This window comes from Chiloscyllium punctatum, chromosome 32 (genome assembly GCF_047496795.1).
Source record: "Chiloscyllium punctatum isolate Juve2018m chromosome 32, sChiPun1.3, whole genome shotgun sequence".
Classification (NCBI taxonomy): domain Eukaryota; kingdom Metazoa; phylum Chordata; class Chondrichthyes; order Orectolobiformes; family Hemiscylliidae; genus Chiloscyllium; species Chiloscyllium punctatum.
In genome coordinates, this window is record NC_092770.1 from 16491058 (window position 1) to 16504167 (window position 13110).

At 43.9% G+C, this 13110-nt stretch overlaps 1 protein-coding gene across 2 annotated transcripts in view; it reads right to left on the reverse strand.

Moving 5' to 3' along the window:
• Positions 1–13110, reverse strand: part of syt10 (synaptotagmin X) — an 83917-nt gene that overhangs the window by 11407 nt on the left and 59400 nt on the right. For both annotated transcript variants that reach the window (XM_072551738.1, XM_072551739.1), the window contains exons 5-6: positions 11426–11597; positions 8239–8368 (exon numbers count right to left, since the gene is read on the reverse strand). In XM_072551738.1, coding sequence (XP_072407839.1) covers positions 8239–8368; positions 11426–11597 — 302 coding nt within the window. The remainder of the gene's footprint in view (positions 1–8238; positions 8369–11425; positions 11598–13110) is intronic.

Sequence of the window (13110 nt, forward strand, 5' to 3'; positions counted from 1 at the left end):
ACAGCAATATAGTTGACACTCAACTGCCCTCTGAGTAATTGGGGATGGACGATAGATACTGGCCTAGCCAGCAATACCATATCCCATGAACATAAATGAAAAAAAAAGCCTATTATTTAATTTGCCTTCACAGACATGAAGGTTATACAAATGGAGGAAAGAAATTAGGATATTATTAGAGAAAATTGCTAAAAACTAAAATTGCATTTCTGAACATGGATATTGATCCAGGTGGTCTCTTAAAATCAGTCAAAGTAGAAATAGTTGGAAGTATTAGTGACAGTAAGTATGTAAGTTAGCTCGCTGAGCTAGAAAGTTTGTTTTCAGATGTTTCGTCACCATACTAGGTAACATCATCAGTGAGAGTCTCCAGTGAAGCACTGCTGGTATGCCCCACCTCTCTATTTACAGGTTTTGGCTTCTTAAGGTGGGTGATGTCACTTCCAGTTCTTTTTTCCAAGGGTCAGTCTTTCAACACATTGAACACAGGGGTGGTGATAGAGGACTGGAGCTTTACTCATGTTATACATTACACAACGAAGAGGAGAGGGAGAAACCACAAAGCTACAGGCCAGTCAGCCATCAGTGATGGTGATGTTAATGCAAACCACTGCCAGAATCAAAATAAATGCAACTGGAAAGGCATGGGCTACTCAAAACAAAAGACATAGATTTGTTAATAGTTCCTTGTATCTAATTCTTACATGACATTACAGGGAAGGTTGATCACAGTAACACAGTGGATGGTGCACACATGGACTTTCAGAATGCCACATTAAGTTAAAAACGAATACAATTAAGGGGAAGTGATAGAATGAAGACGGAATTTGACTTAGGAAGCAAAGGAAAATGGTAACGGACCTCACCTTAACGGTCTGCTTTCAGCCTCTTTCTCCCAATAATGTTTGTAAATGAGCAACAATTAGATAGAGGGAGCAGCATGATAAGGTTCACAGATGATGTAAAGTATGGGGAAGTCATGGATCAGATGATAGATGTAATATGCTAAGGGCAGCATGCTAATGGTCAGAAGTATTGCAGGTGAATTTTTACACGGAGGGGTATGAGGTGATGCACTTTGAGAAGATGAGTGTAGAGACACAACATGTGAGAAATGGCATGACTTTGTAAAGTGATGATGAAACCGAGACCTTGGTAACCATACATATGAGCTCTCTCAAAGTAATTGTAAGACAAGGTTCCCCAGTCCACAGTTCCACAAGAAGCCTCCGAAAATCAGGATTTTCTTCGAAACCTCCTGTTGAGGAAGGTGTGCAACTTTCAGATGTCTGTTGATCAATCACGCCAGTGCGCCCACACCAGACGGAGATTTGATTGCAGAAGCCACCACAAGTGGGGCCCAGAGAGTCTGAATACTTTGTCAAGTCAGCCCCCTAAAGTCCCACTATTGCCTGAAGTGCAGATTACTGCTGTTGTGCTGGTCTCAGAAATTGCAGGCTGCTTGGATCGTGAGACCTTTGACTGGGGCTTGCTTGGTAATCTATCTTAATTAAGAACATTATAGATTGTTCTGTTAATCATTAACCTCAAATGCTAACTCACAGTAATGCTGCCCAAAATCAATCTGAGTGTTGAAATTGTGCATTGATTGCCACTATAATCACAATAGTATTTTTGAACAGATAGTTGTTGCTTTTTAACCTCAATTTAAAACTGTGACATTTACAAATACAGTTAGCAAGTTGCAATTTTTAGTACAAATTAGTCACTTGCGGATATTTCAATGCCTTCATCACTACAGTGATTCACAGCTTCTCGGATCGTGCCACTGCCACACAGGAAGGACAGGCAGCTTCATCAAGCAGACTGCAGCCACAGCCTGGTATCTTACTCAGACAACTGCTCAAATTTTTAATCCTGCGCACACCTACAGCAGGACTGAGCCCTCTCTGCAGTCTGACTACTTTGGGAAAAGAGCCATCAGTCAGATGGGATACCCTCTGACCACTTGGCTCACTCACTCACGTCACAAACCAAGGATGCCAGGCTGATAAAGCTGAACTCCTGGGCTGGTGAGGCTGAATACACCACCACAAATGCCTGTAGATGTTGGTGATCTGAAATAAAAGCAAAACGTGCTGGAGAAACTCAGCAGGTCTGACAGCCTCTGTGCAGAGAGAAACAGAGTAATGTGAGTCCAATATGATTAAGCAATTAAGTATGATTTTAAAAAGCAGACTTCTATAGCCAAAAGGCAAGCTCCTGCAATAAGGCACATTTTAGAAGCACTCTAAGTGACCATCTCAGCAGAAAAGATTGGAACCTTATACATGCTAAAGCCTGTACCAGCCTTGAACATAAACTAGAGGATAGGCTGATTCCCGCAGACAGGCCAGCAGAAGGACCTAGGTGGAAACATTCTGTCTGTTGTGGAAGAATGAAATGTAAACAATGTATGCTTTGAAAATATATTGGAAAGATGTCAGAAATTGCTGGAAAAGCTCAGCAGGTCTGGCAGCATCTATGGAGAGAAATCAGAGTTAACATTTCAGGTCAACTGACCCCAAAAGGGTCACTTCACCTGAAACGTTAACTCTGATTTCTATACAGATGACGCCAGACCTGCTGAGCTTTTCCAGCAATTTCTGATTTTGTTTCTGATTTACAGCATCTGCAGTTCTTTCAGATTTCATTGGATAGATGTCAGACTAAGATCACACAGTGATGAAACACAGCCACGTCAGAGCATTAGAGAGAACTCTGTTTAGCCCCTGTAAGTTAGTTGCATACTCGAGTCCTCCTATGGTATGGATAAAGAGAATAACCATAACCTGGCTAAGTTATTACTTCCTTAATTCTGGGTTCCAGCATTTTCTCAACAGTTGTTTTCAGGCTGACTGTTGGGAAGCTCCCTGTTTTCTCCCTCCTTCCTCCTTCCATGGCTGCATTATATTTGCTCGGAGATAGTGAGGCCTGCAGACGCTGGAGAGCCAGAGTTGATAAAGCGTGGCACTGGAAAAGCACAGCAGGTCAGGCAGCATCTGAGGAGTAAGAGAGTCAATGTTGTGGGCAGGACCCTTCTTCAGGACTGGGTTATATTTGCTACCTTTACACCCACTGGGACTGTTTCAGAATCTAGGGAAATTAGAAAGATCACAACCAGCACATGACACTATTACTGCAACATCTTCCTTAGAAATTTGTTTTCCCGTGCTTATGTCTCTCCAACCACTATATTTGCGTCAAACTATCTGTCTTTTGTTCATCTTATGTGTGAATGACTGAGTCTGTGTATTTGGTGTTTAAGGGTTATATTTTAAGTTGCATCGTTAGTAATCATTTCCTTTCCCTGCTATTTGTTAAAGAATGTTTGTTTACAATAGAGTCATTTTCCTGTGAATAATGAAACCTGGCATAAATCAGTTTTGTCCTGAATAGCAGCCAGTCACACAACTGGTCACCTTGTTATTTTAATTAGATATTTACACAGTTGTAAAGGCTTTTTCAACAACAGGGCCTCAAGTGACAGCAAATTCTTCCCAATGCAGTCATAATATCTTTTCTTGTATGGGTTACTAACGGCAACACAACTCTCCACTCTACGTTCTGCTTTTGAAATGATAATGCTGTGTTAACCAGTTATTTTATCTTCCTACAACTTGGGAAAATAAAACACTTCATATTATAACTCAGAAACGGCAGGTTTAGTCAGACTATGTAGCTCTCTTCCCCCTGATCTCTGGGATTTTCTTAAACGCCCTTTAATTGGCAATCATTTACAGATTCCAATGGTATTTGAACAGATTGGGCCTCCATTTGATGCTACAGATAGAAAATGAAATTGAAATTGTACATTCAATGAATGTTTAACAACCTGATCACACATTAGGTTCAGAAAGGATTGTTGAGGGACACAGGCTTCAAAGTCTCCCTGCTCTATTTCAGGCTGTTATGTCACATAGCAGTAATCACTGCTCCTTTTAATATTTGGGAACTGAAATTGCGGTGAGAATTTCTGATCCTTCCTCGATGCATTGACATTTCCTTTTCCACTCATCTCCAGGTGAGCGAAATCTACTTAAGTGATTGCTTCTAGTATCTACAAAACATACCTGAAACCATGAATCCTCGCATTTTTTTGTAATAGAGTTCCAAAGTAATTGTCTAGTTAGCACATTCCAGGATCAAAATTAGAGAGCAATTTCAGGCATAAAGCTAATAAGTTCAGCAACCATCAATTTATAAACTGGAAATGTAATTTCTGATAATAAGAAATCACTTTGTCCCAGTGTGCGAGTTCCGTACTAGAGGGCAGACCACCCTTCCCAATTTACAGTCATGAGCAAAGGCATCAGTCCAGGCAGCAATTGAAGGCAAGTGGATCAGGGTGCTGAGACTACAAGCATGAAAAGGAAAATTTCCCTGTCTGCAAAGTCAAGAACCAGGGGGCACTATTTTAAATAAACAAAGGGAGTTCCACTAATTCTAAGATAAGGAGAAATCGTCTTGCTCAGATGGTTGTGAACCTTTGGAATTTTCCACCAAGAGGCTGTGGAAGCTCAGTCTCTGAGTGTGTTTAAGGTAGAGATCCATAGATTTCTGAACATCAGTGAGGTACAGAGTTAGGGAATAGGGAAAAGGCATTGAAGTTTTGATCAGCCATGATCGTACTGAATGGTGGGGCAGACTTGTTAGGCTGAATGGCCTACTCCTATTGCTATGAGAAAGTGAGACGCTGGAGATCAGAGTCGGAAGTGTGACGCTGGAAAAGCACAGCCGGTCAGGCAGCATCTGAGGAGCAGGAGAATCGACATTTTGGGCATAAGCCCTTCATCAGGAATGTGTCAGAAAATCCTGCTGCTATGTTCAATTCACCCTCAAATTCTTTAAACATTTCACTTTCCTCAAAGGATGTGGCTTTTCCTGATTGGCTTATTCCTTTGATGAAAGCTGTGAATGGAGGCAGTCAATAATATGGTGTCATTTTGTTCCGGTCCTATTCTCTCTTTCAGTGTGGGGGGCAAATGTATTACAGACTTGTTCAGGGGGTATTAAGGCAAGTTGCACAAACAAAGCCAGTGATGTCAAAACCTCTGACAACATAGCAAAATTGCTAAATGCTTTTAAAATTAAAATGCTGTCACCAAGTGGTATAGTGGTAAAATCATGGCACTGAAAACACAAAGGCCAAGGCTAATGCTCAGAGGATATCGGTTCAAATCTCACCTCAGCAGCTCATGGAAATTAAGCTCAATGAATAAATCTGGCTTTGAAGATTAGTCTCAGTGATGTTGACCATAAAACGATCATCAATTGTCATTAAAAGAAAACACTGCATCCGTTTCAGGAGGATAATCTGCTACCCTTAACAGGTCTGGTCTACATTTGACTGGATATCTACAATGAAAGGTTGACTCTCAGTCAAGAGGAATTATGGTGTAGCAGCAAACACTGGGCTTGCCAACAACTCCTACATCCCAAGAACAATACATTAAATTAGATTAGATTACTTACAGTGTGGAAACAGGCCCTTCCGCCCAACAAGTCCACACCGCCCCGCCGAAGCGCAGCCCACCCATACCCCTACATTTACCCCTTACCTAACACTCCGGGCAATTTAGCATGGCCAATTCACCTGACCTGCACATCTTTGGACTGTGGGAGGAAACCGGAGCACCTGGAGGAAACCCACGCAGACACGGGGAGAACGTGCAAACTCCACACAGTCAGTCGCCTGAGGCGGGAATTGAACCCGGGTCTCTGGCGCTGTGAGGCAGCAGTGCTAACCACTGTGCCACCGTGCCGCCAAATTAGTGACAGTGATCCTGTTAGATAGATTTTTAATCCGTAAGTGAATAAAGGATTATGGGGAAATGGCAGGAAAGTGGAATTGAGGATTATCAGATCAGCCATGATCTCATTCCTGATGAAGGGCTTATGCCCGAAACGTTGATTCTCCTGCTCCTCGGATGCTGCCTGACCTGCTGTGCTTTTCCAGAACCACTCTCTTGACTCTGATCTCCAGCATCTGCAGTCCTCACTTTCTCCTCCTTGATGAGGTGAACACTCAACTTCTGCTGTTACATTTCATTGTCTCTTCCAGTCCAGACACTGAAGTCCTTTAATGCCGATCAGCTGTGGGCTTTAACACTCTAATCTGAAGTGTAAAACTCAATTCGTGCGCACACACAAGTGTCTGCAGTTTGCACCATATTTCCATGCCCTCTGTGACCCAGATGTCAATCTCTTTGTCACAGACAGAATTAATCATGTACCTCATTTTCCACTTGATGAGATTTGTACAAAGTATGGAAATTAGGTGTCATGGCCTGCCATTCTTTGCGGAAGACATTATCAATCCTAGTATCACCAACGTGGGTGTCTTGATTTGATTGTGTTTTCCATCCCTGGGGCGAATGTTAAATCTAATAAACCAAGCATGAATATTTATCCCTTAACTAACATCAGAAAAACACATTACCTGCTCAACACCACATTATATTTGTAGGAGCTTGCTGTGCTTATATTAGCTGCCAGATTTCCAACAGTATAACAGTGATTACACTTCAAACAGGTCGTACCTAATTGGCTGTGGGTGCTTCTGAAAAGGCACTAGGGCAATGCAAATATTTCTTTCTGAATTTTACCCCTCCACCCTCCCCAAAATCTGCCCTCCAATTGTTTAAAAAAGAAGTAATACCAGTTGAGAAGCACTCAATCCCATTAGCTTCAGCACACAATAATACAATTTAATACAGCAGAGGAACAGGCTCTTCGGCCCAACCAGCCTGCGCCGATTCTAATCCTTATTTAGACACTCTACTTAGTGCCCATGCGTGATTTTAGATTAGATTAGATTACTTACAGTGTGGAAACAGGCCCTTCGGCCCAACAAGTCCACACCGCCCCGCCGAAGCGCAACCCACCCATACCCCTACATCTACCCCTTACCTACTCTACGGACAATTTAGGATGGCCAATTCGCCTGACCTGCACATCTTTGGACTGTGGGAGGAAACCGGAGCACCCGGAGGAAACCCACGCAGACACAGGGAGAACGTGCAAACTCCACACAGTCAGTCACCTGAGGCGGGAATTGAACCCGGGTCTCTGGCGCTGTGAGGCAGCAGGGCTAACCACTGTGCCACCGTGCCTCTGTTTCTCATGTGTCTATCAGGATACTCCTTAAATGTTGCTAATGTGCCTGTTTCCACTACCTCCACCGATAGTGTGTTCCAGGCACCCACTACCGTCTGGGTGAAAAGTTTCCCCTGCACTTCTCCCCCAAACGTTCCCCCTTTCACCTTGAACTGGCGCTTTGTTGCATTTGTCCTTTCCACCCTGGGGGAAAAGCCTCTGGTTATCCACCCTATCTATGCCTCTCATAATTTTGTAGACCTCTATCAGGTCATCCCTCAATTTCTGTCGTTCCAGTGAAAACAATCTGAGTTTATCTAACCTCGCCTCACAACTAAAATCCTCTAGACCCCCAGGCAACGTCCTGCAAACCCTCTCTGCACGTTCTTCAAAGCACAGAGTCACATAGTCATAGAGCAGTAATAGCACGGAAACAGACCCGTCAGTCCAATGTGTCCATGCTCATCAGATATCCTAAATTAATCTAGTTTCATTTGGACCATAAATCTTTCCTATTCAGATACCCTTCCAGATGTCTTTTAAATGTTGCAATTGTGCCAGCCTCCACCACTTCCTCTGGCAGCTCATTCCACCCACACACACAACCCACAGCATGAAAAAGTTGTTCCTGAAATCCCTCTTAAACCTTTCTCCTCTAACCTCAAACCTCTAGTTTTGGACTCCCCTACTCTGGGGTAAAGACCTTGCTATTCATCCTATCCATGCCCCTCATGATTTTATTAACCTCTATTAGATCAGCCCTCAGTCTCTGACACTCCAGGGAAAACAGCCCCAGGCTATTCAACCTCTCGCTATAGCACAAACTCTCCAACAACCTGATTTTTTTTTCTGCACCCTTTTAAGTTTCACAACACCCTTCCTATAGAAAGGAGGCAAGAATTGCCTGCAGTATTCCAAAGGTGGCAGAACCATCCACATCCTTCCAGTAGTGTGGTGACCAGAACTGCTCGCTATATTCCAAATGTAGCCTAACTACAGTGTTATACAGCTGGAAGCTAACTTGCCAGCTTGTTATGTTACAGCTGTATTAAACAGGTGGAGGTTACTTTCAGGTAACTCCCTGTTTAACCAGTGAGGCATGAGCCTGAGCCAGATGAAAGCTCCAGCTGCCAGTCTTACCTCTGCCAATGGGTGCCAGTGGGCAATCGGTTTGCGAGGGTATGCCAGCATTTCATTCCAGTGATCACGTCCAAGGCCTTCAGCATCTTGTCCTACACGACAAACCCCAATGACTTCATTATGACCGACGCTGTGGGTGAGGAGCAAGAAACTCATTGTTATTCTGACACAAAAGCAGCAGCGAGGGGCAAGATGGGGAGCAGGTAGAACCACCCCGTGGCCAAACACTTCAACTCTCCCTCCCACTCTGCCAAGGACATGCAGGTCCTGGGCCTCCTCCATCGCCACACCCTAACCACCCAATGCCTGGAGGAAGAACGCCTCGGAAGCCTCCAACCCCATGGTATCAATGTGGATTTCACTAGTTTCCTCATTTCCCTTCCCCCACCTTACCCCAGTTCCAACCTCCCAACTTGGCACCGCCGTCATAACCTGTCCATCTTCCTTCCTACCTATCCGCTCCACCCTGCCTTCTGACCTATCACTATTACCCCCACTTCCATCTACCTATCGCACTCTTAGCTACCTCCCCCCCACCCCCAACCCCTTCCCACTTATCTCTCAGCACCCCCTACCAGCCCACAAGCCTCATTCCTGATGAAGGGCTCTTGTCCGAAACATTGATTCTCCTGCTCCTCGGGTGCTGCATGACCTGCTGTGCTTTTCCAGCATCACAATCTCGACTCTGATCTCCAGCATCTGCAGTCCATACTTACTCACAGAACAGAATTCACACACTACCCAGGGTTAAACAAAAAACACCCTCCTTAAATGTATATGTTTTAGGTGAACCCTGTGTCTTTTAGACCTCAAACAGACATATTGCACCAGCATAACTACCTTTCTTGCAGATTTATGTCAAACACAGTGTTATGAGAACCTGCGCTTGCCATTTAAAGTTTCCCCAATCTTTTTCCCTTTATCTCGCACGGACCAGGGTATCGTGGGCAAAGCAGGCATTTGTAGCCACCCCTAGCTGCCCATGAATTGATTAGCTGTCCAGAGCCATTTCAGAGGGCAATTAAAAATCACACACATTGCTACGAGTCTGGAGTCACATGTAAGGCAGACTGGGTGAGGATGGTAGATTTCCCTCCCTAAACGGGCATGAAAATGAATGGGTTTTGTTCAGTCTCAACTAATGAGAGCTGAGAGCTATCTGACTGCCATTTAAAAAGGTACCAATTTCAGATTTTGTATTCAATTTAAATCTCACCATCAATCGTGGTGAGATTCAAACTCAAGCTCTGGACTACTAACCAGGATCACTGCTCCTTGGATGCTGCCTGAACTGCTGTGCTCTTCCAGCACCACTAATCCAGAATTTGGTTTCCAGCATCTGCAGTCATTGTTTTTACCTCACTCTGCCATTGCCTGCCCAGCTACTGGACAGAAAGGGTGGCATTTAAAACTCAGGAACCTCGCGCTATTCACCTGGACCTTTACACCTGCCCACAACATGTAGCTACCCTCAATGTCAGTTCCACAAAGAACAACCCAACCCAGTAAGGGACCTTGACCAACACTAGGACATTTGATGGACATCTTGTGAAGGCACAGACTGAAATTAATGGTACTTTATAAAGAGGTAGTGGTGTAGCAGAACTATTATTGGACTAAGACTTTTACCAGGCTAATGAGCTGGGAAAACAGGCTCAAATCCCACTCTAACTGGATTTAACTTGTTTCTTTTATACATCTGGACATTAAAAATAGTCTCAGTAATTGTGTCCATAATATTGTCAGTGATTGTTCTCAAAAACCCATCTGGATCACATGTCCTTCAGGGTAGGAAAATATCAAACTAGCAGCCATTCAGCCCCTCAAGCCTGCACCACCATTCCACATGACCATAGTTGGTGCTCTATCTCAATCCCATACCTATGGATGCCTTTAAAACCCAGAAATATGTCTCTTTCTCTAATATACTTGGCCTCCACAGCCTTCTGGAGTACTGAATTCCACAGAAAATCTGCCATCCTTACTTTCACTAATTGTGAGACTTTGATAGAAAGTGAAGACTGCAGATGCTGGATAGTCAGGGTCTAAAAGTGTGGTACTGGAAAAGCACGGCAGGTCAGGCAGCATCTGAGGAGCAGCAGAATCAATGTTCTGGGCATAAACCCTTCGACTGGAATGTCAGGGGTTGGGGGGTGGAGGGGGAGAAGGGTGCTGACAGATTAGTAGGATGTTGGGGGTAGGGGTGGGGAGGGAGGTAGCTGGGAAGGCAATAGATGGATGCAGATAGGGGGTGATTGTGATAGGTCAGTGGGCAGGGTGCAGCATGTAGGTGGGAAGGAGGATGGACAGGTAGGACAGTTCATGAGGGTGCTGCTGAGTTGGAGGGTTGGATCTAGGATGAGGTGAGGGGGGAGGGGAAATAAGGAAACTGGTGAAGTTGATGCTAATGCCATGTGGTTGAGGGTCCCAAGATGAGATGTTCTTCCTCCAGTCTTCAGGTGGCTTGGATTTGGCGGTGGAGGAGACCCAGGACTTACACGCCTTGGCGGAGTGAGAGGGGGAGTTGAGGTGATCAGCGACATGGTAGTGGGGTTGATGGGTGCATGTTTCCCAGAGATGTTCCCTGAAGTGCTCCACGAGTTGGCATTCTATGGACATGTGAGCCCAGACCCACAGTAATGTGATTGACTCCTAACATCCCTCTAAAATGACCTATCAAGATGTTGGCATCATCAGCAATGCCCAGATTCCATGAAAGAATAGAAAAAATACCTATTTCAAATGAAGCAATCTCCATTTGATAGAGTCATAGAGCCTTACAGCATGGACAGAGGCCCTTTGAGCTCTAAATATTTGTTCAATGTTGTAACGGTTCCTGCCTCTACCACCCTTTCAGGCAATGAGTTCAAGATACCCTGCATTCTCTACGTGAAAACACTGTTCCTTAAATTCTCTTTAAACCTTATGCCTCTTCTCTTAAATCTATATGTTCTAGTAATTCATCCCTCTACTTTGGAGCCCTGTCTATGCCCCTCATAATTTTGTAGTCCTCAGTCAAGTTTTGCTTCAGCCTTCTTTACTCCAAGGAAACTGCACCCAACTATCCAGCCTCTCTCCACAACTGAAACCTTCTGCATCCTCTAAGGCATAGTTGGGAATCTCCCTTTTGCAAATGGTTTATTGAAGCATTGGTATAGATGAGAAAACAACAGGAAGAGAAACTCACCGATCATAGTCCATGACTGTAATCGAGAGACTGACTTGCTCCATACTCTCTGGAGGAATATCAAAGATGATAGCCTCATTGTAAACTGGGTTCAGAGTGTTCTTCTTTGTCGTGGTTTTTCGCTTTTTCAGTCTTCGTCCCTCACAAATTAGAGAAACCTTTACATATGGGTCTGAGAAACAAACATGTATTTTTACTGCGGGTGAGCAACTCACCTCCAGACTCCCCAAATCCTTACTTACAAGTCAGATGGAATAATTGCCCTGTCTGGCCTTTCATCCTCATATTTAAATCGCTCCATGGACGAGCCCCATTGCATCTCTGCAATCTCCACTAGTCCCAGAACCCTCAGATCTCAGTCTTCCTCCAATTCAGATCTCTTGCACCCCCCAATCTTAATCACTGTCCCATTGACAGCAATGCCTTCAGCTGCCTAAGATTTAAACTCTGGGTTGTCCTTCCCAGCATGGTGGCTCAGTGGTTAGCACCTGCTGCCTCACAGCACCAGGGACGCAGGTTTGATTCTAGCCTCGGGCGACTGTCTATGTGGAGTTTGCAAATTCTCCCTGTGTCTGCGTGGGTTTCCTCCGAGTGCTCTGGTTTCCTCCCACAGTCCAAAGATGTGCAGGTTAGGGTGGATTGGCCATGCTCGCTTACCTGTAGTGTTAGGTGCATAAGTCAGAGGGCAATGGGTCTGGGTGGGTTACTCTTCAGAGGGTTGGTGTGGACTTGTTGGGCCAAAGGACCTGTTTCCATACTGTAGGGGATTCTAATCTCTAAACCCCACTTTCCTTCTTCACCATGCGACCATATTGGTTTATTTGCTTCGCTCCAAATTTTGCGTACTAACATTCTTGTGAAGCATCTTGGGATCTGTTTGTACATTGAAGATTCTGTTTAAATATAAAATTTTGTTGTTGTAGGATAAGTGTGACTGCAACAATATTCATGTATTCTGTTTGATTTGGACCCAAGCCACCAGCTAAAATACTTGCTGGTTTACAATGTTGGCAGAGGTAACACTGAGGATTAGCAGCAATTAGAATTGAGCAAAGGATGATTCAGAAACTGGGAAACAAATAGTAAACAGAATATGAACGCCAGGTGGTGGGAAACATAAAAGTATACTGTAAAAGCTTCCTTAAGAATTGAGAATAAAAGATTAGCAAGGATACAGTGGGTCCATCACAGGCAGAGATATGAGAATTTATAAAGGATATCAGGGAAATAATACAGAATGTAAATAATTATTTTGTGCTTGTCATCATAGTGGAAGGTACAATAAATCTCCTAGATATTCAAGAGAACGGAGGGACTTGTGAAAATGAGAAACTGAAAGAAGTCCAGACTAATAAAGAGCTAGTACTGTATTGAAAGCTGCCAAACCCACGAGATTAGATGAATTATATCTGAGTGTTGAAGGAGATGACAGTAGAAATAATGGATGAACTGGCAGCTACATTTCATTATTCTTTGGACTCTGGAAAGATGCTTGCAGCCTGGAAAGTAGTGACTATAATGGGTGTAGGTTTGCTCGGTGAGCTGGAAGGTTCATTTCCAGACGTTCCGTCACCCTACTAGGTAATATTTTCAATATTGCAAAAAAAGGAGGGAGAAAAATAATGAACTATAGATATATTAATTTGAGATTAGTAAAAGAGGTTACAAAGGATGTGATAGCCAGC